The sequence below is a fragment of the Epinephelus fuscoguttatus genome, linkage group LG12 (assembly GCF_011397635.1).
Source record: "Epinephelus fuscoguttatus linkage group LG12, E.fuscoguttatus.final_Chr_v1".
Classification (NCBI taxonomy): Eukaryota; Metazoa; Chordata; class Actinopteri; order Perciformes; family Serranidae; genus Epinephelus; species Epinephelus fuscoguttatus.
This window is the reverse complement of record NC_064763.1, coordinates 7563610-7589966: the sequence shown is the minus strand read 5'-3', so window position 1 is coordinate 7589966 and position 26357 is coordinate 7563610. Positions and strand designations below refer to the sequence as shown.

General features: G+C 39.5%; 1 protein-coding gene across 4 annotated transcripts in view; it reads left to right on the top strand.

Annotated features, from left to right (window-relative positions):
- Positions 1 to 25950, top strand: part of jhy (junctional cadherin complex regulator) — a 38064-nt gene extending 12114 nt beyond the window's left edge. For 2 of the 4 annotated variants that reach the window (XM_049591514.1, XM_049591515.1), the window contains exons 3-8: positions 4805 to 5534; positions 9470 to 9565; positions 12756 to 13201; positions 13504 to 13804; positions 19728 to 19784; positions 20098 to 22633. In XM_049591514.1, the coding sequence (XP_049447471.1) occupies positions 4805 to 5534; positions 9470 to 9565; positions 12756 to 13201; positions 13504 to 13804; positions 19728 to 19784; positions 20098 to 20319 (1852 nt within the window). In that variant the 3' untranslated portion in view covers positions 20320 to 22633. Of the gene's footprint in view, positions 1 to 4804; positions 5535 to 9469; positions 9566 to 12755; positions 13202 to 13503; positions 13805 to 19727; positions 19785 to 20097; positions 22634 to 22692; positions 22823 to 24205 lie in introns of those variants that run through there. The other 2 variants (XM_049591517.1, XM_049591516.1) reach the window with 2 other exon arrangements.
- Positions 25951 to 26357: the final 407 nt, after the last annotated feature.

Below are 26357 nucleotides of genomic sequence, written 5' to 3'. Positions count from 1 at the left end.
CTAAAGGGGGGGACAACAGGGTCAAGAGTGTATCTCTCTTCTTCGTATGCAGAAGATATGGAAATCACACTCTCCTCGCCTCCTCTACTCAAACCTTCCTCTTTACATTGTAATAGTGACAGGGCATTGAAACTGAAAAGCACCATGACTTGATAGAAACCTACAGCATGAAAAAAGACTGACATGAGGAAAAGAATAAGAATATTGTCATTAAAAAACACACTAAAATGAAAAAAGAAAAAAAAATAATCATTGAAATAAAAGAATACAATTAGATTTAAGTGCATGGAAGTGTGTTACATTAGCCAGTACTTTTTTTACACTGCCAATTTTTTTTTTCTTTTTTTCTCTACTTACATTTTTATTGAGTTTTGACAGATATATCAACAGTATGAATACAGTGACACAAAAATAATACAAAGCGATACACAAACCAAAAAAAATTATAAAGTAACAATAATTGGTTGTCTGGGGCAGTTTCAGTATTTAAATAAGTGGCTGCAAGTTAGGCATTCTTTTAATTGGTGTCATGTGTCATATATATATCATATATCACATATTTTTTTAACGTATTCTCTTTAACTCTCAAAACTTTTCCATCACAAAAACTTCTTGGACAGTTTCGAAATTTACTTTGAGCCAGTGTTTGGTCATAGCTTTCTTACTCATTGCAAGTAAAACTTTAGTTAAGTAAATATCTTCTCTCATCACAACACCTTTAATGTTCCCGAGATACAAGATATAAGATCACAAGGCAACATTTTCCCAGTATGACCTGATCTTTGGACAGTTCCAAAAAATATACGAGTGGTCAACCTCCATGCTCCCACACAGCCTGCAACATTGTTGCTGTGTACTAAGCTGCCTGCTTTTTATTTTGGGTGTCACGAAAAAGCGAGTTGAATTCTTCCAGCAGAATTCCCTCCACACTAGTGAGTTTGTGGGTGTACATTGCATCTCACGCATTTGATACTAATTTTCTTCTATTTTTGAATCTTTAACTCTGCTTCACATTTGGCTAATATGTATAGTGTTGAGTCCCCCCATACTTCCCCCCAAAGGTAGAAAGCAGAGATGACCAGAGAACCCTTCCGTTTGTATGCCTCCACAATCACCTCAGTCAGATTTTTTTTAAGTTTCCTCTGGTTCTGACATCAGCTCTTTTGAGAAATAGTCCCTTAACTGCATGTACCTAAAAAAGTATTCATTTTCCAGACCATGCTTTATCTTTAGCTCTTAGAAGCTCATGAATTTGCCATTTTCTGAAACAGTACACATTGCTGTCATGCCTTTTTGTGCCCATTGCTTAAATGTTCATTAATACATCCCTGGCTTAAACAGAATCATATGCAAACCACCGTAGTGTGTGAACCCCTCTTTTTAATATGTGTTTTTCCACAATAACATTCCATATTTCTAAAATAAATGCTACTATTGGATCCATTGCATGTCTCAGAGCTTCCGACAAATATTTGTCTGCCAAATTTTATTTTCGATGCCAAAATCTAAAGTCAGTATCCTTGTTCCTTACCATGTCACCTAGGTCATTCAAAGATTTCTTTACAAACATATCAGGGAGAAGAGAATGCTGTGCAATGGTTCAGCCAGACTGAAGAAGAGAAACTGGAAGCTTAGCAACAAAATATGTGCAGATTTAAATAGGAACAGATTATAGTGTCTAGAGCACAATATTTCATATATATATATATATATATATATATATATATATATATATATTTACACAAAATAACTAATTAACTGAATCTGCTAAATAACTGAAGCTGCAATAAACATTAGAATCATGAGTTTTCTGATTGAATGAACATTGGTAAACAAAGGCCTACCTGATCAACACTAGCCATACATGATCAAACTGTTGCTGCTTACTAAAATAACATTATACATAGAAATAACAACATTAAAGATATTCACTTACAGCCTAGAATGCTGTTATTTTACATTTAGCCTACTTCAGGTAAGTCCAAATGCCTTCTTATTATTGTCAGACTAGCTACTCAACATTAGGCTACAAAACAAATATTTATTTTAGGCTATAAAACAAATACAAATATATCCCCCCCGTCTCCAGTGCCATCTGCGCGCATGCAATATTTCCTATAACAAACTGGAACTAACAGGCAAAATGTTGATTTTGCAAAGGTATTCTTCAGACATCACAATAAAACAAAGTCTATAGGATTAGCACTAGTAGAATTGGATCAGGGAATATTAGCTGAACATATCATGGACTGCGAAATCATAATTAAAACCTATTCAAGTTAACTACGTAGACGACATAAGGCCCAAAGAAAAACGGACAAACTTGATTTTTAAAGCCCAGTTGCACCGTTGTGATTTAATAATGATCAAAGGTCTCTGATGCTTTTCTGGGCTGAAAAACAAATTGAAATTTGAAGGGTATTTTGTCGAAAAAGGTTCCTACACTATTCTTCTCTGTCATGCAACACTGAGGGGACATCAACTAAATGGAAGTTGTAATCATTTAATTGTCCTTCTGTATGGGCTGAAACTATTTGAAATTTAAACAATACATTTGGTATCTGAAAAATAGTGTTTTTTAATAGCCATCATTGAAGGAAAACAGCATACGCCTATAACAAGTGATTCCAAACTTTTAAACAGTAGAGTACATCAGACTTTGATTCGCACCGAATTCTTGTTAATTTTAGTCTTTAATCTAATGTGTTGACAAAAACAGAAGTGAAGAATATCCCCTGACTTATCTTTAAGTAACTCTATAGTACATATATCTGTTTCTCATGTAGCATTCTGCAGTTTGGCCAGTAGATGGCAGTATGTGATGCTAGTGGCACTTGCAGTCTTTATTTCTTGGTGGAAAAAAAAATATATAGAAAATAAGTCTTTGTTATGTTTGATCATGTTATTGGCTGTGTAGCCTTGTGCATCACAATAATTCTATAAACATGTGGCATTATATAAGCTATTCACCATGATGAGAGTTGTGCCCGACCTTGTTCAATTTGCCTATTGAACTGGACTGTCACTTTCACTGTCTGTGACAAATTAATTGAAATTAAGCAGATAATAGTGCTGCTTAGATAGAATACAACAAGGTGAATGGCAGCAGCAATCAGACCTTTTACTTTTAAACAGTACATAGATGATAAAAGATAAATAGCCCTCATTCATCACTTAACAATGAAGTGGTGTCAGTTATTTAATGAGATGCAGGCACCGATGGTACATTGTAGTGAGAACGGCCTAATTCAGGTGCTTTCAGAATAACAGCTTTCATTTGAGGGAAATTAGATTTTTGTTTTGTTTGGGTGGATCACAATAAGTGGTCACTCGTGGTCCATTAACAAGGATCATTGTTGCTGCAAAGGAGATCTCTCTTTCTCTCTTTTGAGGGAGCAGAGGTAGGCATCTATGGTGAGAACAACACCACATCTGTTTTTGCACTCTCGTCGACTCGTACCCTTGTTTCCCCCTCTCTTTCTGGCAGACACAGCCTGATAGTTATTTCCCTCCAAAATAGAAAAGGGGCATTCTCAATTTTCCCGTCATTAACCTGCACGGATTGATGCCCACCAAGTGTGGGTCCGCTTCCAAAGTACATTGTTTCAGAGGAAAATGACCGTGACATATTCTCACAAAAGGCTCCATTTCATAGAGCCAAGGCAGTGGATACAGTCCCATTCCCATCATGTTCTCATAGTCCTCGCTGCTGCCTCCTCAAAGCGGATAAGCCTTTTCAAACATTGCTATTGCATAGTTTACAAACCCAATGGGCATTCCTCATTCAAGCAAAAGATTCCTATTTAAGCAAGTCCATTCATCCCTCTTAACTATATTTTACACCTACCTCACTCCAAATATTGCAAAAAGATATTTGAGTATAGTCCGTATGGCCAGTTTTTTCATTTTCCCATTCAGTGTTTGTCACAATATTTCACTGGCTTTTGTATTTAGGTGTCTGTATCTTGTGCAAGAAATATCAGACTGCGGTGTTTTGCCAGTGTTAAAGGCATCACAATCAGCTGCATGTTGTCTATAATGCATTCTCCAACTTGTTTGAGTCTCAGTCATTAGAGAGACATCCCTTACCCTTTTGGCCTCATCGAAAGTGAAGGGCCCTACACCTAGGCAACCCTCCCCCCCGGCGCACAACATAACGGCAGGAGAATTAGGCTCCCCTCGTCCTCCCAGTAAGCACAACAAAGAGGCTCTCTGCTATTTATTTTAATGAGATCTTTTCATCACCATCAGAAAGAGCATTTTAGCCTGCAATTTTCAAGCCATTTCATAAGCTGAAAATTGCCGTTTGTGAACCATTCCCTCGCTAGTAGCTCTCAAATACACTCTCATTAGTGAGCCTGGAGGTGAAAATACGAAAATTATCTGTAAATACAGGCTCATAATCCCCCTCATCTGTTTCAATTTCAGAAGTCTCGAATAAGGCCTACCTCTCTTTGTTTGAGGACATCATCATTCTAATAATGGTCTAATGCCTCTTGTTCCTTTGACCTCTAAGTAAAGGCCTATGTGACATTCAGGTGTCTGTAAAACTTCCTTTAGATATGGAAATGTCATTTGATAAAGCTGCTTACCAACAATTAAATCAATTACTCATAATATGATTGAGTCTACACTATACATAAATGGAACTTATTCTTTGATAATTCCATGTAGTTTCTTATCTCATATTTGGCTAATTGATTGATCTTAGCAATAGAGCTAACGTATAACTTACTGATGCAAATATTGGTGTTGCACTGGTTGTGTAGATCTTTATTGCTATTGTCTTTCTTTGACCTTGCAGCCAGCTGTCCAGTGATGATGCCTATTCTGACCTACGCTATGACCCCAACTGGAGGACCAACCTGAGGGGAGCTGGCCGCTTCCATGACAACCCACAGATTTCCATTGAGGAATATTACCAAGTCCCAAAAGAACAATCCAGTCAGTCGTGTGGTGACACGCAGGGACTGGTAATAAAAGGAGGATACAGATACATTGTTGACACAAGTCCATCTGTGGTGATGACTCCTCATATGGCTGGCAATGAGTTTGACCAGCCGTACCGCCTACACTCACCAGATGATCAGACGAGCTCAGTAACATCTCCCCACAGCCATGCTTTACAGCTTCCATCACCAGAGGCTGACCACTTAAAGCCATCCTGCTTTTTCAATAAAAATGAAAGTGACAGAGCCTTACACAAAGGATTCAGAAACAAGCATGAAAATAGCTATGACAATGCTGGGGGAAATATTATCAGATCTCCTGGGCTGACCAAGGATATGCATGCTATGTCCATCCAAGAATTTAAGACCTACCAACAGCAAGAACGGAGACAAGGAGGACCCCCTGGAAAACAGCAAACGTGCACATCCACAATTTCCAAGGTCCCACATAGTAAAAAGCCAGAAAGACTGACAGAGGACATGGTGGAACGCAACAAAATAACCCTGGGGCGTAACATATCCAAATGTGGCTCCTACATGCGTGTGCATGCACTTAAGCAGGAGACGTCACGTAATGTTAAAAAGGTTTGTATATAAGGTAGACTTTTCTCAACCATTAACATCAACTTATGGTTACAATCATTAAATGAGAATATGATCTTTGAAATGTGACAGCTAACTCCCACACAGCTCTATAATGGCCACTCTCAGGAAAGCCCTCTATTGAAACAGGTTGCAATTACAGAAACAGACACCAGGAGCTGCACTAACATTGATAATGATTCTTGGGCTGTCCAGCTATTGTTACACTTACATGACTTAAGATTAGGTTTCATGAAGACACTACTGAAAATATTGGAATAAAATATAGATTTTTTTTCTTCCAAATCCTTATTTAGACTTTGAGAGTTTACACTTACTTGTGATCTGTTGTTTGGCCTTGTTTGGTGATGGTAAAATGTACTATATCTATTGGATCTACCGGCATCTATGAATGAGCTTTTTTGTTTTTCAGTTTAGATTGTTTGTTTTGGACATGGACAAATTGGATTCTGGTTGTAGTTATGATCGAGGCATCAGGCCCAAACAGCTATTGGCAAGTTTGTGGTGTTGTTTTATCTTTGGCTGGAAGTAAAGCTTTTGTAGTATGAGCAAATGACAATGAAAGTAAGGACTGTGGTGTGGTAGGGCAGGCTGATAGAAAGAAAATCAAAAATTACAATAATTTTGACCAAATACCTCAATATCTGTATTGTAGGATTGACTTTTGTTGCATTTACCAAATGTGTATACAATTAGATTAAGGAGAAATAATATAACAGCTATAACAGTCTGCTAAGTTGAGAAATTACATCATTCTACTGTAATGCAGCCTTTTAAAGCAGGAAAAGATAACACCTACAATATTACAATATCCAAAACCTAAGATACCTAGTGTCATGTCATGATATCAATATAATATCAATATATTGTCCATTACTTATGCTGTGTTTTTCTTAAACAACTTGATCCATATAACCCTGGCTACAATCATAAACAGTATGCAGATGTTTTAAACACAGAGGTCAGTTCCGGGGCTTGTTAGTGCACAGACACAACCACTGCTTGGTTTTTTTGTATTTTTCAGAGATCTGTATTTACTGTGCACTTAGGTGATAAGAAAAGTAGCCAACTGTCAGTATATTTATGCTTGAAAGCTTATTTTAATCTCAGAGACACTATTAATAGGCAGTTGCTTGAATGCAGCTTTTCCCATGAGCAGAATATAGGCCAAGATTATTTGCTTCTTTGTTTTTTCTTGCTGTTTTTTTTTTTTATTTCCTTCTGCATGAGCCAAGCTTATGCTGATTTAGAAATATTATTTGGTATCTATATGTCTTTTATTGTCATCTCAGACTACTAAGAGAATATCCTGATGTTTGCTCCGACCCAGTCTGGAACATTAATTTGGTAGAGGAGCGTAGCTGTTTTCATCTGCCTTCTTCTCCACCATATGAAAAGAGCCATGTCTGGCTATGCAGTGCTTATTATGAGTTGATGTGTACAACAAGAACATCAGAGACGCATGGTTACCAATAGGCTCTTAGACGTCCCTGCACCTGGCACAGTGGCATAATTGGTCGGGATGGCCCGCATTCCCCATTTGTTGTGCCACAAGACTGTTTGCTGGCTATAATACCCCCAACCATCTGAGCCCCAGCCCTCTACAATGTCTCATATCATCACCATTTACATAGTCAAGAGCCGTTAGCTTTGTGCAATGGTAAACAGAGCCAGAGCCTTTCCCTCTCCGGAACCCTTGTGTTTTGTCATTTCCCTCTGAATTCGCTTATTAGTTTTCCATTGCCCCGTCTCCCCAAAGACATGTCTTACTTAATGGGGGACATAAGGCACAAAAGATGGGGCAACAATTTGCATGTAGTCTATTTCCTGTTTCATCATAGGATTAATCTATGCTTTGGGTGTGTTGTGGCAACAGTATAATGTATCAACAAAGCTGACTAGAAATAGACTTAAAGCAAAGTAGTCTTTTTAACAATATTTTAGAAACAGACTCCGTAAAATAAAATAATAACTGTTTAAAAACTGCAGTTAATTGAAGTATTCATACAATCCACCCCAAAATAGAATAAACACATGAAATTTTTATGAACTTGGACAGTTCATTTTTGATTTGCTGACACGTGAACATGAGCAGCTTTCTCAAAAACATCTTTGGTTATGTCTCTTGGTCAGAATGGAGTTTGGAATAAGACTGTTTATTTTCACACATTAAATGAGAGGCTGAAGATCAAAAAAGTAACATGAGAGAATTTTATTATCTTCTACCTTCAGTATTAGATTTTTGAAATGTAATATTGAAGGTCAGAGATAGAAACAGAAACAACTTTCCATCATTAGGATAACCACATGTTTTATCACAAAGCTTGTTGTGCTTCCTCCCACCCTTCCTTGTCCGTAGCTTCTTGCAAAAGATAGCAACACTCCACGTACAAATCGCATCAGTTTCACAAATCAATATGAGTCCAGGCAAGCTGGTTGTTACTTGGCCCTTTTAAAATACCCCATTTGGTCTTTTGAAGAGCGCGGCCATCTGAAGGCAACTTGTGATAATTAGACGTATTATTAAATGTACACAATTTCCTAATGCAGCAAATGTTTAGCTCGGCCAAGTGGCAGAGTGGCGGTAGCAATGATTGGCTTCATTGGGGCTTGGGCCTCCTTTGATAAAGACAGAAGTAGCAGATCAATCTTCTGCTATTGCACTCACCCCTTAGAGTCCCTACTCCTCTTGCAGGCCCTCACTTCAAAGCCAGGGCAACATAATGTACAATCTTTTAATAGCTTTAGACCAAAGCTCTGGGGAGCTCTCTGCCACTGTATACCCTGCCTCAGTCTAAACACCTAATCAAGATTACCTGGGCTGGCCACAATAGCAGCTAAATGCAATTCAAGATCCACAGCCCCTTTGAAGTCTTCATTGCAAAAAGCAGATGTTTCCCGGGTACAGGAGGTAATACAGCTTGCCGCAATTGCCAGACTTTGTTGTGACATCGTCTCGCAGAGAAGCAATTACGGGCCTCCCAATTTAGTAAAAAAGGTATTACACAGCTTACCATGCTCAAAATGCAATACAGGCTTGATCATTTGCTCCAGCTGATTGGGATGTTTATAATGGGTGACAAAAGGCAATGGCAGGGGGAATGGGTAAAGGTGAGAGGCACAAAGTGTTTGTGTGCATGTGACTGTGTACACTGCTGGACATGCAGTAGTCACCGACACCTGCTCCCGATCGCAAACAAGTGCTTTATCATTATTGATCATCTGTAACAGCACCCAAACGTCTAAAAGTCTCTATGGCATTTGAAATAATTCCCCTATTTGGTTGGTGAGTTCATGTATAGTTCAGTTAATCACCAAAAGCATAAATATTTACTTGAAAGCAAGAGACAAAGTACTGTGCAGCTTACATGTTGAAACAGCACAAGGCCAGGTGGTTTGTCCAATAGTGCCTTGAATTTTTCTCAACATAATAGTGGTATTTATTAGATGCAATCTGAAACACACTTATTGATGGATATGTTACAGCTGGATCCACTCATTCCTTTTGACCTTCATCTATTCAAGCTCACAGAATTAGTGGCATTCAGTGAAAAAGTCTTCAGCCTGTCAATACTATTGATCCACTCAGATGGTCCTCTGCCGCTGAGGGGAGTCCTGAAGTTAACTAAATGATTTTCATTACACCATTAACAAACCATATTTCCATGCCACAAACGGGTACATTAGGAACAACTGAAACAGCAAATTGATGTAATACGATGTGGCCAAAGAGGACAGGCATTGATAGTAATGGGTGCAGTATTGATACCCCTGTGTAGGTGTAGTTGTGTAGCTTTTAATGGGTTTTAGTAAAGGCTTCAGTTCCCAGTCTATAGACCGAAAAAATATAAAGCACTTTTGTTTCAACATTCTTCTGTATCAGCGTGTTGCTTTCCCTTTTTGTTTTCTGTCTAAAGGTGCATGAAACTCCTAAGGAGACAACCAGTGCAGAAAGTCAAGAGGACAGTGCAGACCCTGACCAGATGTGGCTCCAGAAAACTCAACAGTTGAGGGTAACTTGGTTGAGCTGTCAGCCCAATCCATTGTTAATTTTGACGGCTACCTTAGATTTAGCCTGAATTTTATGCAAAAATGCTTTTTAGATTGGCTCATTTTGTTTATTGTTATCCTTTAGTTTTAGTGTAGTTTTGGTTGACGACAACTCAAAATGTTTTAGTCCAGTTTTAGTCGACGTAAAGTCATTTTTTAGCAGGGTTCCCATGGTCATGGAAACCTGAAAGTCACGGAATTAAAAGAAAATCTTTAAAGTTTTTGAAAACTCATGGAATTTTGTTGGGTGTAATGAAATACATTTTTACAATAGTCTACCATGGATAACCTTTTGCGGAATGTAACATAAAGGAAAATGTATTTTCCGAAGCTGTTATGTAGAGCTAATATGCGTTGATGTGTGACGTTTTATTGAGTGTTACAGTCTGACTTAAAGGCTGCAACAAAGATGGGAGACCAGAAGAGCCTACAAAAGGGTAAAAGCCTATTTATTTCCAAAAGTAACAATAAAGAGCAGAATAAATGTGAAAGTCAGCAATTAGTTGTGTATGCGTGTATGGGTGTGTGTGGACATCTGTAATAAACAAAAGCAGCTGTGCCAGTGAGGGAAGAGCAAACGACTGCAAAGGGAAGGAGGTATTAATGGCCAGAGTAGCTTAAATAAATGATGACCCTTCCTTCAGCATCTGCAACATACAAACAGGAAACAGTAGTACAAAGACGCAGGGACCTCTAATGGAATGGGGGTGTCATCACATTTACCATCATGTGTGTTTCTTGATTTTCTTCACATGTTCTGTCTCTCCCTTCATGTAAGCCAACCAGCAAGAATTATGTTGAAATAAAATTTGAATCTGATATGTTTGATGCCAGGCACTTGGGGCAAGAAAGATAATGTTGTGACAGTGTGGTTTAACATGTTTCTATATATGCCCAAGGGCATACAATTCCCTCTCGGAGCGCCAATGTGCACTTTGGTTTTATTGTAACTGTTCTAAAAGGAGAGCATGATAGTTTGAAGGTTTGGAGCATTCTTTTTTTGTCTTTTAACAAATTGACCAATAGACTGACCAAAGTGCCGGCTGTCACTGCCCCAGTCTCAGAGCTCTACCGGTCAATTTCTGTGGACCAATTCTGTTATATGTTGTAAATCGTTATGGAAATTTTATTACGGGTCCGTGAAAGGTTGTAGAAAACCTTAAAAGTTTTGTCCATGAAAATGAATGGGGACCCAGATTTAGTCAAAACGTGTTTTTTTTTTCTCTTTACGCTAATTCAGTTCAGCTAATACTGGTATAGGAAACTGGATTTAAGAAGAGGAGTTGAAAGATTTTTTTCTAAAACTACAAATAATTTCTACACATTTACAAACTTGCATTTGTCCAGCAGAGTTTTTAGCAGGTTTAATTGATGATACTCACAACTGGTGCTAAAAGATGCTGCTCCAGTGGGAGTGTTTTGGAGGTTATAGAAACATCCCGGCACAGACTATTTATTGGTGTTTACCAAGCTGTTGACGCTCCACTCTCATACTGTGCATATAGCATTACGAAATAATTGCAAGTATGGTCGTTCTTGGCTTCCTAGTTAAATATATTTTTTTAAAATATATTTAATATATTTACAAATATACATTATACATTTTATAAAATAATTTATCATTCTCCTTTCTCTCATTTTAAATGTCCGCTAGCCCACTAACATTTTCGTCCCATCTCATCTTGTCTTGTCTCGTTAAGGAAAACAAAACATACATTTTGTCATAGCTTTTGTTATGATTATCTTCTTATTATAAGATCTATTTTTAGCTTGTTAACATCTCATCTTTGTCATGGGAGAAACGGTTGTTGATTATCATATTTTGTCAAAGTTAAATTAAAAAACCAAGTGAAATCCAGTTTGTTTTGCAGTACTGTGTGTATGCTGTACAGTTTTGACACTTTTACCTTGGCTTTTAATTTCCTTTCAGGAATGTAGACACAATCACTGATGGCATTGTTGCACTATGACTTCCTAGAGATGAAAATAAAACCAGTAGTCGGAGCGAAAAAAGGAGAGGTTTGGAGAAGCATTATTATTTTGAGCACTTGAGCTGCTACCTTAACACTGCCAAGCAGATGAGAATAAATATTTTCCCACTGGAACGGGCAAAGCTGGTGTTTGCTAAATCAGCGGCATTAGATGCATGAGGCACCCGCTCACAGACCTCCTGCTAAATAATTTGGGGAGATCATGCAAAGAAGAGCTCCAGCCCTTCTTACACTTGGGAATGGAATTGTGCTTCTTATTTAGAGCTCATGTTTGTCTGTTGTTGTTTTTGTGGTGTAAATGGGTAGATTTAGAGTTGATGCTTTGTGCTCCACCCCACCTTCGGAAATAGGCCAAGCTATACTTTGCAAGTTAGCATATCTCACAGCATTGCAGTGGATTTAAAATTCAGCATTCACAGCAGCAGTCTTTGAATGTGATGGTGACAAAATCAGACCGATATATAGAGTTTGTTTGCTGGTATTAAAACCCAATATTCAAGTCAGGTATGATAGTGACTATATCTAATATTACATGCTCATTTTCTGTTTTGGTATGGAGGTTTTTTGGAAAAACATATTACATGCTTGGATTGTGCCATATGTTTGGGATTTGTGAATGTAAGGTATACAATGCAGGAACTGTTGACTACTGTTTGCAAACAGTATCAGCACTGAGTGTAAAGTGAAAATAAAAGCGGATCAAGTTTGGTCCACTTGCCGTTTCGATGCTATACTGTATTTGCATTTTGTTGATGCTGTGTCTGCAATTTTCATAGATTACTCTTGTTTGCATGCTGCTTATGGTCTGGCACCTGATAAATATATTTAATAAGATCTGATCTCACCTGCTGCTCAACCCAGGAACTAAACAAAATAAGAAGAAAATACAGGCAGAGGGCAGAGTCTCTGCACATAAATACACCACCACACACTTCTAGTGGGTCAATTAGTGATAACTGAGGCATTACGTTTGTATGAGTCTATGTTTTATTTTGTTTTTAAGAAAATCTTGTGTAGAATACCTTTAACACCACTACACACTTAAATCACAAAACCCATAAATCAGTCCTTTCTGTGTTAGTGCCATTTTATTGCTCTTACATTCTACATCAATCAAAAAAAAAATGTAATCCTCAAATTGTTAATCCTACTCTAACCCTAGGTCACCCAGATCAGGGATGGGAAGAAAGCCCAGCGGAAACAACACCCCAATCCCCCTGAACAGCAGCAGCACCCTGCCCGGGGGGTCAAAGCTGAGGGGGGAGACTGTCTGAGCTCCCCATTGGCAAGTCCAGCCGCTGTTACCCAGCCAGATCCTCAGGCGACGACCTCATCGCAGCCTTTGCTCCCCGCCATCCACCTCAACATCCTGCTCAACACTTCATCCCATCTCCTTCCATTCATCCAGCAGAGGGACCAGGATGACATCATCGAGTTAGCATCACTTCATGGCTGTCCTGATTGGAGCCCTGCATCTGAAGTTGGACTCACCTTGTCCCCTGGATGTCAACAAGCAAATCCAGGAAAGTCCTACCAGAAGTCTCAGAAAGGGGTAAAAGCACACCTTCGCAACCGAAACCTGGAGAGTAGGCCCGAACAATGGCAAAGGTGAATGATTGATACATTTTTTTTTTACTGACCAAATATAAGAAAGATATTATATGTTAAGGATCCCATTGGGAAAACTGGATAATTACTGCACCAAATAATGTCAGTCAGATAGAAAAAATAGGGCCAGTTTGGTTAAAAACCAACAAAATACTGGACAACCTTGAACAATGATGACAGCATTCTTGTGGTTTATGTAAAATGACTAGCAGTGAGGCAAAGAAAATTACACCATATGAATGGCTTCTTTGTCTTATTATGTGTCGACCCAGTATTTATCCACCAATAACGCTGTATTTTAGGACACCTGCATTAGAGGGGCCAGTATCCTGTGAAGAAGGGGACCAGAAGTGGATTCGAAGTGAGAGTTACACTAAGCAATTTCCACAAAACTTCCCAAGGACACCCACCACCCCTTTGTCACTGGGTTCAGGCTGCTACACAGTTTTGCCCCCTATACGACAGTCATTGAGAGGAGCGGAGTCTGAGCTCAGCCCTGGTCAGAGTGTAAAAACAGCCTACCCCATCCATAGAAGCAGCTCTGACGGCTATCTTGTTCAGATGGAGAAACAGAAGCAGCTGAGGGCAAGAGTCACTTACAAGGTTGGTGTGTGTGCAAACTTCATTTGTGTCCTGAGAGGAGAGGTAATGAATGTTCACAGGTTTTTCATCTGCTGTAGAACAGTTATATTTGTTTTTCTTTGATGTATTATTGTGTGTCTGCCATCTGATCTGGGATGTCACACAGTGAAAAAAAATCTCCAAATGTATGCATTTTTAAACAGTGCTTAAACAGGGCTCAAAGGCCACAAAACTCACTCTACGCACACTGAATAATGTGTTCCAGTTAGAAAAATAAGAACTCATTATGCAGTTTCACAAAGGTGACACATAAAGTCTTCAGTTGAGTAGTATTCCCCTTTAATTCCCACATACACGAGAGGTTACACAAATAAATGCCCCTTTGAAGTCCCAAATAATCCCCTCAGCTGTCTCCATGCAGGGACAGCTTAATCCAGCAGGAGTGTTCTGGTGACTAAGGGCACATAACATCAGGTTAATTGTCTAGCTCCACTAAGCTACACTTAATTGCCATAAGATGATGACTATATAAACCAAAGAGCTGCAGGCTCTGAAAAGCCATTTAAAGATGTGTTAGAGGATAAGGTGATTAGAAGAGAGAGTCTGTGAGGCGCAGGGCCACTAAAGATGCCCATTTGCATTTAATGATTTGGCTGTTGTTTTTTTTCCCTCTCTTAGGCCTGAGATATAGTTGTTTTTAACCAGGCATTCACGTAGACAACCAGCTGTGTTGTGAACAGAATAGATTACATAGTTGCTCATGCACTACAAGTGTTGCCGGGACATTTCACTAGAGGGCACACCAGAGAAATCAGAGTGCATTAAACCTCCGGATTTGCATGATATAAACAATAAACACAGCAAAACTCAGGGAGGGTACTATGGTGTTAATTCTGACATTGCCATGGATCACGGATACAGGATATGTGGGCCAACTATCATGCACAAGTGAATGTGTAGGTAAAAGCAAATATATCTCCAGTTTTATAGTATGCCAGGCTGAGATGGGTCCTGACGTGACTCAGCCATGTGCAAGGTATATTTAAATACACATAACTGTTGTAAAAATACTTTATGCTGGACCAATTAAGTTTCACTGGTGAAACTAACCCCAGCATTGGTGCAAACTGACTACAAACTTCAAAATGTTGATAATTTTAACATTTTGTTACTGCCATGCTATTAAGGATGTGAGATTCAGAACATTGATATAGCAGCAAAGCGCTCTTTGCTGTTTAAAGATATAGTGGCGTAATGGCGTCCTGAGCAGAGAATGAAGTAACTCTGTGTGTGTGTTGTAATCTGAGCGCCTCTGTTCCTTGTTGTAGTAGATGGTCTAGCCCAGTGTGTATGTTAGTGCATGTGAGTCCCTGTGAGTGTGTTCCACTGGTTAGCTAATAGCTGCCACTCTGCACTGCGCTCATACAACAGTTAGTCGAACAGTCAGTTACAGCAGCAGCAGCAGCAGCTGTAAGCACTGTTGCCATTGTTAGTGCTGTTTAATGGAGTTAGCACTGTTAGCTGCTAGCCATCAGCTCAGCCACCTTCATGTTGAGAACCATGTGCAAACAATTCTACCCTAGACTGTGAAACATAGATATGCTTGGGTATTTTTCATGCTGATATAAGCTGTGTATATCTACATACAGAGCAGATCCTACCCAGAATGGACAAACCAAACACTGGCTTAAGACAAGGACTTTTGTGTTTGGATGCTGGGAGCTACTCTTGTGCCTACACTGTGCTAGCTTTCTAGGGCATGAAGGCAGGTTGCGGCTGAGGGTGCTAAGTGACCATAAACAGCACCATGTCATATCCGTCTTACCAGAAATACTGAGTGCAGAGCTGATCTTCTTCTAGGTGTTGTTTTGTAAGTATGTATTAGGCCAAAAATATGAATAAGATGTTAAGGTATGGTTAGTCATGCACTAAAATGATTAACCTCTCCTCCATATTTACCACAGACTGATATTTACAGAAAAAGGGAAAGATATCTGGTGGCTGTGATTGGTTGTTCCTTGTCACATGACATGAAGTGTGTGCAGTTGAGTTCCAAAAGTTGAATTGTGTTTATCTCAGGGCATAGCTGTCGCGCCCTGAAAAATAGGCTCTTGGGAATGTGTGCACATCGTTCTGACATCGCTCTGGTGTTACACTGGTGGTGTCTTTTTGGTGTTTGAGGGCACCTGCTGCACGTTTATGTTGAAAAGAATGAATTTGATGGCACAAAAAATGCGCCTTGTGTCCGGTCCCTCAAGTGCCATAATACAAAAAGATGACCTGATCTCTGTGTGCTGAGACTCCTAGCCTTACCTGGCAGTAACCACCTTACATGTGGCTGGCAGTGCTCTCAGCAAATTTTACAGTTCAGGCATGAACAGAGACAGAAAAATGATATGGATGGTGTATCTGAGTCATTGTTACATTAACTAACAGTTGATTTTGAGAAATATTTCACTGCTGGAAAGAAGCCTTTTTCATAAAACTTGGCTGTCTATGCAATAGAAAGACAAAATACTTTTGAAATTGGTGCTACATGACGAGAGAAAACAGAGAAAAAGGACTGTGGTATACGCTTTTGCGCAAGAGGTACAAAACCCACAACTACCAGAATGCATTGCGCCACAAAGGACCAGTAATCGCTCCAGCTGGTTGGTGACATTATGCAAACTTGCCTGTTTGAGACAAATGCAGCAAAATTTGATATTGTATTACAGTTAATCAGGAAGCTAAAATATGTTTCTGAAAACATTTGAGGTGAGAATATTGGCAATACAGTAACATAATCTTGATATATATTCGATCAGTACTGCCTAGTTTTACTGCTTGATCAGAGCTTGGTCTAAGTTTAAGACAGAGAGTGAGTGGTGAGTCTTTTTCCTGATCTGCTTCTATACTTTTTTTGTCCACGGCAGCATCATGATTGGTGAGCAATACAAAAATGCGGAAGTACAGCTTGTAGTTCAAGCAACAGCCTAGGAGAGCCAGCTAAACTCAGATGACCCTTTTTGCATCATCTGCATAATCTGGAGTTTCGCCAGGGGGGTTGGATGGGTGAAGGGGATACCTAGGCACCGATTAGATGGAGGGAAGTTAAACATCATTCATTTACACATACTACCCATATTGTTTTCATACAAAGCTGGTTGAAAATTGGCAAAGTATCCCTTTAATTAAAGAAAGGCTAGAAAGCATGATTAAGTGCTTAGAGTTGTATTCAATCTGTAGCCTTCACATATTCATCCTCTGGTGCCCAACACTCCTTGTCCCTTGACCTCCCATCTCTCCCACCATGTAAGACATCATGTCTGATGAGATTACAGACTCAGTTTGTAAAGCAGTCTTGCTGCAGTGCCAGGCCATGAAAGCAGATGAGCATGACTTAGGGTTTGGAGAGAGAGGGGAGACGGCTTGCAAAGAAAGGTACCCTGTTGTGTCCTGGCCGATGGCTCAAGCAAACTGAAACTGAAATCCTTTTTCCGAAAAGCAGCCAGTAAAATCTAGAATGATTAGCCCTCTTTTGTTTAGGACAGCATGTGGATTGCATGCACCCATCCACGTATGGTGACACACACACACACACGCACCAGCAACCAACTTCAGTTTACCATCACCAAGTACTTTAATAACATATCAAAGCCTGATAAGGAAGCACTGTATCTTATGCAAAATCCTATTAAAGCTCCCACACTCTTTGTACTCTGAATGTGGTCTCCACAGGGAAACAACCGCTGGTGCACAGAAACTCGTGATGTAAAAGTAGGGCAGGACAATATGCTAATCTCCTCAGTTGACACTGTTATGATACTGGGGTGCTGATTTAATATTACGATTTATTGTGATTTTGTAACATTAGACCATCACAAAATCGTACACTTGTAGAGACTGTATATCATGAGGCATATTTCAAAAACATTGTACATCACATCAGTCAGTCTCTCTGACCTTTATTTCAGCAGCATCATATACTGCATAGAAAAGTGGTAAATAAAATAATAACTGTTTTTATGGTCTTATTTTTAACAATTGTATTCCTGTGAAGCACTTTGTGACCTTGCTCTGTTAAAGGTGCTATATTAAATAAACTTTACTTACTTACTAAAATGTACATGTACAATAGAATGAATAAAAAATACTTTTTGAAGTAAACTTAAACTGCTACATTTAGCTGTCCCTGCAGTGTTTCCCAGACACTGATTTATTTGTGGCAGCTGCCACAGTGTCAACACCAACTGCCACTTATTGATTTTCTTTTTTTTAAGTATTTAAAATGGGTAAAATCTGACTTCATCGCAGAGCTGTGGTGCAGTGATTGACTCAGTCCCTCACCCAGCTTTCCCTTTCTCTCTCTGTTTATAAGAGCACAAATGAGACAAGAATTATCTAGCTTGTGCACCCCACAGTCACCTCCACCTCAACCCCTGCCTCTAGGAGACTGTTTGTCAGGAGGAAAGTGTGCATGAGTTTTGGAGACTGACCTTCAGTAGTGACTGTAGCAACTCAAATTCAGCCAGCGCAAACCGCAGTGCCAGGGTTCACAGCAGGCTGGGTCTAATCTGTGTAACAGCAGCAACAGAAAGTTGCTTACCGGACAGGAAGTTTATGCTGGCCTGGCTGACTTTGAGTTGCTATTCAAGCAGATGAAGGTCTCTGTCCCCGAATCATCTGCCGTTATCTGCTTTCTTGCTTTAGCTTTTTTTTTTTCCTTGAAATTGATACTCATAGACTACCGCAATAAATGTTTTAACTTTCTGTGAAACTTGAAGTAATAGCCCTGCCTATTATTTGCTTAAATAATACAAAACTTTTGCTAAGCAGAGATCGGGAAATACAATTTGTTTATATAAACCAGTATGAATATCACTGGTCTAAAAATTTGGCTTCAGATAATATATACATTCTGAATCATTCATTTGATCTAGCTCCAACAGACAGTGCATCAAAGAGAGTGAGTTACAGCACTCGAGGATTACGGCAACAGGCATACCGACACAACACCACTCTATCCTGTTAAAATAATACTCACGTTACTTAAGTGAATTGATTTTTTTTTTTAATTGATTTTTTCCACCTAGTAGTTAGCATGACCTAGACAGCCACTATCATTGAGCAGACAAAAAAAAATACCACTTACACACCAGCAAAATTCACAAAAATGAAGTTATTAGACTAAAAATGTTGTTTAATGTAGATGTGATCTGAATGAACTACAGGGCACAAGCAAGGATCATGTGTCAATCACTTTAACACAAGAATGCAATTAAATGTTAGATGTTATGTACTTTAGTCTGTTAGCATGCTGACGTGTGCTATTTACAGCTGAGACTGAGTGGTGTTAGATGACTACTCAGAGGATCACCAAAGTCATTAGGACACATCCTTTGGGCACCATGAATATCTTTTTCAAATTTCATAACACCCATCCACTAGTTGTTAAAACTTTTCAATAAAAATACCACCCTCATGATATTAGGGGATTATTCAAGTCAGTAGGCTTTACCATCTTGGGCCATTGAATATCTGTACCAAATTTCATGGTAATCTATCCAATAGTTAGATATTTCAGTCTGTCCAGAGTGGTGGACTGACTGACACTGACATACCTGGAGCCACGTCACTAGTGTGGCTAAAAGCATTAGGAAAGAGCCACTGGGTGTGTGGCATATGTGTCACTGAGCATGAAACAGAATCAGGCTTTATCATGTCAAGAACCCCCCAAATAGATGCACATGAGGTCACGTTGCCCCATTTGACCAGATTTTGTTCCAAGGAATGCAATCTGAGACTGTTATTTATGTCAGACATTTCTCCATACACAGTTGTATACATAGTATGTCTGTATTGTAGTTGGGGATACAGTAGTATACCTCATCTATGTACACTATAGGAGTAGTAGTGGAAGTTTTTCTAAAATTGCTGAGCACTTTCCTGCACTCTCTTGTAGTGCAGTGGAGTCCGCAAGATGGCCAAACAAGAAGGAAGGAGTGTTGCAACATGTTTGGTAAAGTCACTGTCACTCACGTTGAGGCTCTGTCACGCCATGTTGTGTGGCAGACATTTATCTATAATTTTGCTATTATTAGTCATTTTTTTCTCAGTGTGCCATTTGAATACAATGAGAGACATCAAGATGGACAAAAATTGCAGTCTGGAATTTATTGTTTCTGCCATGGTACCATTTTGACAGTCATCAAAACAAATGCAGTTCAAAAGTTAGCTTCAAATTAAGTAATCAAAACTGTCACTTGATGTTTGCTCTCTCTCTCTCTCTCTCTCTCTCTCTCTCTCTCTCTCTCTCTCTCTCTCTCTGCCAGGCATACAGTCTTAAAGACTACACGCAGCTGAAATCAGATATAAATCTGCGAGGCCTGGGTCCCGACTACAAAGCTGTTGAAAAGACAGTAAGTACTGACCTGCAACATCAGTCAGAAATTTTCACTGACTCACCAGTATGTGTTAGGTGGGCTCATAACCTCCTCAGGGTGTATGGTTGTGTGTGTGTTTGTGTGTGTAAGTATCTGTCTGTTCACAGCTAATCTGGCATACTACTAGACCTATCAGCCTAATATGTTGTGTGCACATTCATGACTGTATGATCAAGGATCTCTCAAGGTTGCGGGGATTCAAACGGAGTTATTGTCTGTTTTATACCGTCATTGACTGGTGACTCCTCACTCCTCTTAACTGGCCGGTAGGAGCAGCAAGTTTTCTGGAAATTGGCTTGACTAAAAAACAACAAGCCTTACCGTCTGTTGCAGGCCACATTTTGGCCTTCGTCGTCGCTCAGAAACTGACATTCATAGAAAAGTTTGGTGTCATTTTGAACGGGAGCATCTACAGCTTTAATTCCATACCTGATATGTTATTATCCACTAAAGTAAGGTACAATACAAGGTAAAGTCATCTGGGATCTGGGTAGGACAATTCCACAGGGTGTAGCTGCTGCAAGTTGCAGCTTGTATCACTGCACCCAATTTTGTTCTGTGTGCTGTTATTGTGCTGTAGCGTACAGACAAAGTTAGCATTCTTAAAAGTTTAGTTATAAATGACATGGACCAAAGATTTGGTGATTTGATTTGGATGTGTTCCAGTTATTGAATATATATATTCATCCTTATAATTATTTGGTATCTAAATTTCACATACAGTGCCTGTCAGTAGGAGAACTCTATCTGCTCTGTGCAATGTAGCTCCCTAACAAATAGACATGGTGCGTCTTTTTATTAGCTACTGGGGGGCTTCTGACATGTGCTGCACTGTGTCAGCTGGAATTATAAAATTTGTCTAGTGTGGCTGCAATCAGCCTGGATGACCGCCTGGCAGAGATCTACACTCTACTGAGTGGACTTTTCTAGTTTATCAAAAAACTGCACAGATAGATTTAAGTGTTGTTGGATAGTGTGCATGAGCAGGCCTTGAAATGGTCAACATGGCTGTGTTCTGAATGTTTCCTGGGCAGTTGGTGAATACAAAGTGGGTTTACTGTTCTTTTTTTTTATCGTATATTTTGGTTTGCAGCCGTTGATATCTTAGACCTGAAATTATATTCATGTTAAGATGGAACACTGCCAGAGCACTTTTAACCCCACACTGGGATACTAAACATTAAATTTAAAAAAAATCCTCATCATTAAAAGGCCAATAAAAGGCCATATGGGGTCAACATACGTAAGCTAAAACAATCATATAATAAACACGATTTAAAAAAAAAAATCCTTGATATCCTTGATCCTTGATGATAATGAGACTTGAAGACTGAAAAGGCTGAATGGGCAACACAAAACCAAATAGACACTGCACAAACAGGTACACACACAGATTCACACACAGCCAGTTCTGCATTTGGCCACAGACAGGTGTTTCTGCACTAGGTCACCCATTTTATTCTTATTCCCATAACATGTAGAAAGGTGTTGGACAGTTTTACTAACAGAAATGTTTCTCTTGATAATTAGCAAATAAGATTAAAATAGAAATCTAAAAGAAGCTGTAATTGAGAGAGAGTGATAGTGTCACTAATAGAGAAAAGTACCTGGTACCAAAATTGCCTGAAGTCAAGTCCAGCTGAACTATATAGTGTAAATAAGGCATTGGTTTACACTGGGCAGGAGACATATATCTGCCTCTGTAGCTTCCATGACAGCGGTCTGGTACAGTTTTTACATGCATTTATCCATCTTCTGAGAAATTTTTCACCAATATGAGGCAGAAATGTATCTGTAGACAAGCATCCAAATTATTTTTTTTGCTTTCTACATTTAAGAACCTTTCTGGCCTTTAATTATTTTTTCTAGCCAAAAAAATAGAAGATAATACAGGACAACAGGATACAAAAGCTGCCCCACATACCAGGATGTTATTTGCTGTTAGGCAATATCAGCTGTAAGGAGTGACTCATGAAGAAAAAGAAATATGATTAGAATTTGTTTGGACAAATGTGATTGGTTGTCTTTCAGTCAGCCTTCTGTGCCTAAATCCTGATGTCCACTAGTGTCATTGTACCCGCTGACCCTCTTCCCATTGTCTGAGTTCATCATTTAAAGGCTCCCATGCTGTCCCGCAGATAAAATTCATTTACAAAGCAAACGAGAGCACCCCTAAGAAGTTAAGTGCTTTGTACTGTGATGTATCTTTTGTTAATCCCCAGTTGTAAAAAGTGAGCATGTTTGGCCAATTTACACTAGATTGAGCCCCGGGCATCTTCAGGTCCAAGCCTATTAGTGAATGATATGTGTAAATGTTGATAGGCCCGCTGAATGGCTCGCTGTGTTTGGTTTTGTTAGGCTGTGTGGAGAGGCTCTGCCGGGGGGGGACGCACAAAGAGAAGGGCCTTAAGGGAGAAATGGCTCCGTTAATTAAACCCCCTTTTATAATCTGCTTCTATTTCTCTCTCACTCCCTCTCTCATCATGCTGAGAAAATGAAACGACAGAAGCTGTATTCAAATGTGATCCGCGAGCAGAACAAAAACATAAGGAGGATTCCCTTTCTACTGGCCAAGGACCCGGAAGGCAATGACAAGAAAGTTCCCAGGATAAAGGTGTGTGCGTGCGTGCGTGCGTGCGTGCGTGTGAGAAACCTAGCACGTCTTTTTTTTTTTTGTTTTTGTTTTTTTACAACAGGCATGTGTGCTTGACTAAGCAAAAAGACCAAGAAAGAGTGTGTGAGATTATGAAGAATGTCACTACATGGTTCCAACCTGGGACCTGTCTAACAAAGCTTAACTAGGACCAGCTGTTGGTGACTTATCTGGATTCACTGAGTGTAACGCTGTTGGTCCTGGCTAACAGGTCACACACAGCTGGTTAACAAAACATTATTATTCATTACAGTAAAATACTGTACAATTAATTTTGAATAAAACATCTCATCCTTTTATGCCGAGTAGGAAAACAAAGCAATTGCTGCTGTGCTTAAGAGTTGCTGTGTGGTTTTCTGCTCATTAAAATAAACTTAAAAATCCAGAGTTAAAGTGTACATTTCAAACTGGACCATATTTTATATTTTCCTATGTTTTTGTATCTAAGTGACTAATGAAAACAACATTTTTAAAAATGGGTCCAATAATGAGCAAGGGCAGCAGCCAGGCTGCAATGTAAAAGCACTTGGGGCATGTTCGCACCATCAGTTTACGTCCATTAAAAGAGCTTGTTTTTGCCACTGACAGGCTCAGATTGTCTGACAACATTATGGAAAGGATACCTACAGAGATAGAATTCTTTGTTAAACACTAAGATCCTTTTTGTTTAACCAGAAACAACCCCAAAATCACTTTAATCAAGTCCACCAGATTCCATTTGAATAAACAATAATTTTATTATAGTAAAACACACTTCATTCAGAATAGACAGAAATAATATAAAACTCACAGAAACCATTTGGTCTCTCTTTTTTCACCATTTTAACAATCACTAACTCTGGTTCGGTTTAAATAAATACTTAATCCATTCAATTATATGTGAAAATATGTTGTCTGTATTCACACTAAACTTACTGTTTTGTAATTGAATCTGGTGGATTTGATAAGGACGATTTCAGGGCTGTTTCTGGTTAAACAAACGGGATCTGACGCTTTATCCACACAGTATGATTGTTTATCCACTGGTGAAACAGTTGTGAGCCTCCAGGAATCTGTGTGATTCTGTATTTCACAAATCCCAGCGTGATAACATTACAGCACATCGTCAAAACACAGGCTAATGGCGCTGAGTAACGTTAGAACTGCTATAGTGTCTTAAAACGTGCATGGAATAAACTAAAACATGGTGCTAGTCTGTTACATCATAGCCTTAATGATTCTAGGCGACTGATAGATGTTTTACTGACAAATCTGGAGGACCTTTACCATTTTTGCTGTAGCCTGTGTACAGTAATTAGTTAGTAGATTAACATGTTGATCTCTCTCTCTGTCTCTCAATGTTAGGCTTTGGAATATGCTAAGACCATTGCCAAACCCCCTGTACAGTCTCAACCAAAAGAAAGACAGAAACACCAGTCTGAAGACTTCACTGAGCATGCTCTTTACTTGGAGGACTTGGACGTCTCCCAGCTGGCCACACTGGAAATCCTAAGAAAACGGCATGAGAAAGAAAAGCAGGCTGTTGCACGACTCAGAAAAGTACATGCTGTCTGAGGCAAGATACAATTTGTCCACCAGTGTTCTCATTGAAATTTGTACTCCAAGATGTAGGACACAACATGCTGCCTTATAAAATTTGCAAGGCCTTGTGTCACATTGACATTCATTACCACTTACATGTTTACACATTTTCAAAATCATTACAAAGAGATAAAGATAATCTTTAAGAAGATTGGCAGCCTCAGTCAATGTTTTGATGATTTGGGATTTATGCTTGATTAAATCTTGGCAGTAACTGGAGCTACAAATTCTCAAAACTGCCACCAAGACACATTACAAAAAGACATATTACTTCTGAAACCCTAACTTGGCCAGGTGTACTTTAAAAAAGAAATTAGCAGTTTTTTATTGACTTCGCTAAGATTTTTGGAACTAGCATTTATTTACCATGATAGGAATTGCAGATTTAAGCACTCAGACATTGGCTTTGACAAAAAAAATGTAGCTACTGATTACTGCTTAAAGGCAGATTTATAGTTGTGAGATGGCTGTATGCAGAGCCTATGCTGTTGTCAACATTTATACTCAGGGTCCAAAACTAACACTCACCACTTGCCAATTACGGGTAGATTTTGTCTCTGGCTGGTAAATTTTTAAGACCACTCTGGCGAGTTATATTTTTTACCAGCGAAAAATGCATTTTTGTTACTGGAGAACGATGCTGGTATCGGCTGGTTTCCTGGCAGAGTAATGTGTATTTCAGGCAGAGACGATTTTTGGTCACGTAAGTGCGTCAGTCATGACGTTAACACAGCGCGCCGAGGTGGATAGCTGTTGTTAGGCTCGTTGGCGAGGCGCAGCTGTGAGGCTAGCGGAGCGTTAGCCGCAGCATGACCGGAGGGAGGCACAGCCAGTTAGCCTCCGCTAGCTTCCCAGCTAGCCCTGGCTCTCTGTTTTGATCCAACCAGAGCACCGAGCCCCGGTTTGTTATTCAGGTTAAAGTGGGAAGAAGCAGCGGGTTTGTTGGGCAGCTGAGTGAAGCTGAGTGAAGTGGAGCCTGTGGAGGAAACACCGGGACCGTCTGGATGTAATAGTCCGTGGAGGTGCTGTGGTGCTCGGCTGCACAGATAGGAAACCCCTTGGCTGACAGGATGTACCACTCTCTCACTCCACTACTTTCTTAATAGGCTCGTTCGAGATGAACTGCGCCTCGCCTGCAAAGTAGACGAGAGCAGGCGGCCGCAGTGGGGGGCGGTGACAAAAAGCTGAGGTGAAGTCCGACAGTTTCCCGACAGTTTCCAGCAGCCTTCAGTCTGTACAGGAAGTCACAGACACACTAACATCCTGTCTGGAATGATGTCAATTCATTAAAAAAGTGATCAGACCCATACAGTTGAAACCAGAAGTTTACATACACCATATAAAAAGGCACATAACCTTTTTTTCTCACCATCTAACATTAAATCAGATTAAACTTTTCCTGTTTTTTGGTCAATTAGGATTACCAAAATTATTTCTATTTGCTAAATACCAGAATAATGAGACAGATCATTTTTTAGACAATTTTTTATTACTTTCTTGAGAGTCAGAAGTTTACATACATTTCATTAGTATTTGGTAGCATTGCCTTTAAACTGTATGACTTGGGTCAAACGTTTTGGATATGCTTCCGCAAGCTTCTCACAATAGTTTGCAGGAATTTTGGCCCATTCCTCCTGGCAGAACTGGTGTAACTGAACCAAGTTTGTAGGCCGCCTTGCTCGCACATGCCTTTTCAGCTCTGCCCATAAATTTTCAATAGGATTGAGATCAGGGCTTTGTGATGGCCACTCCAAAACATTGACTTTGCTATCCTTAAGCCACTTTCTAACCAGTTTGGCAGTATGCTTAGGGTCATTGTCCATTTGGAAAACCCATTTGCGCCCAAGCTTTAACTTCCTGGCTGATGTCTTGAGATGTTGCTTCAGTATGTCCACATAATGTTCTTTCCTCATGA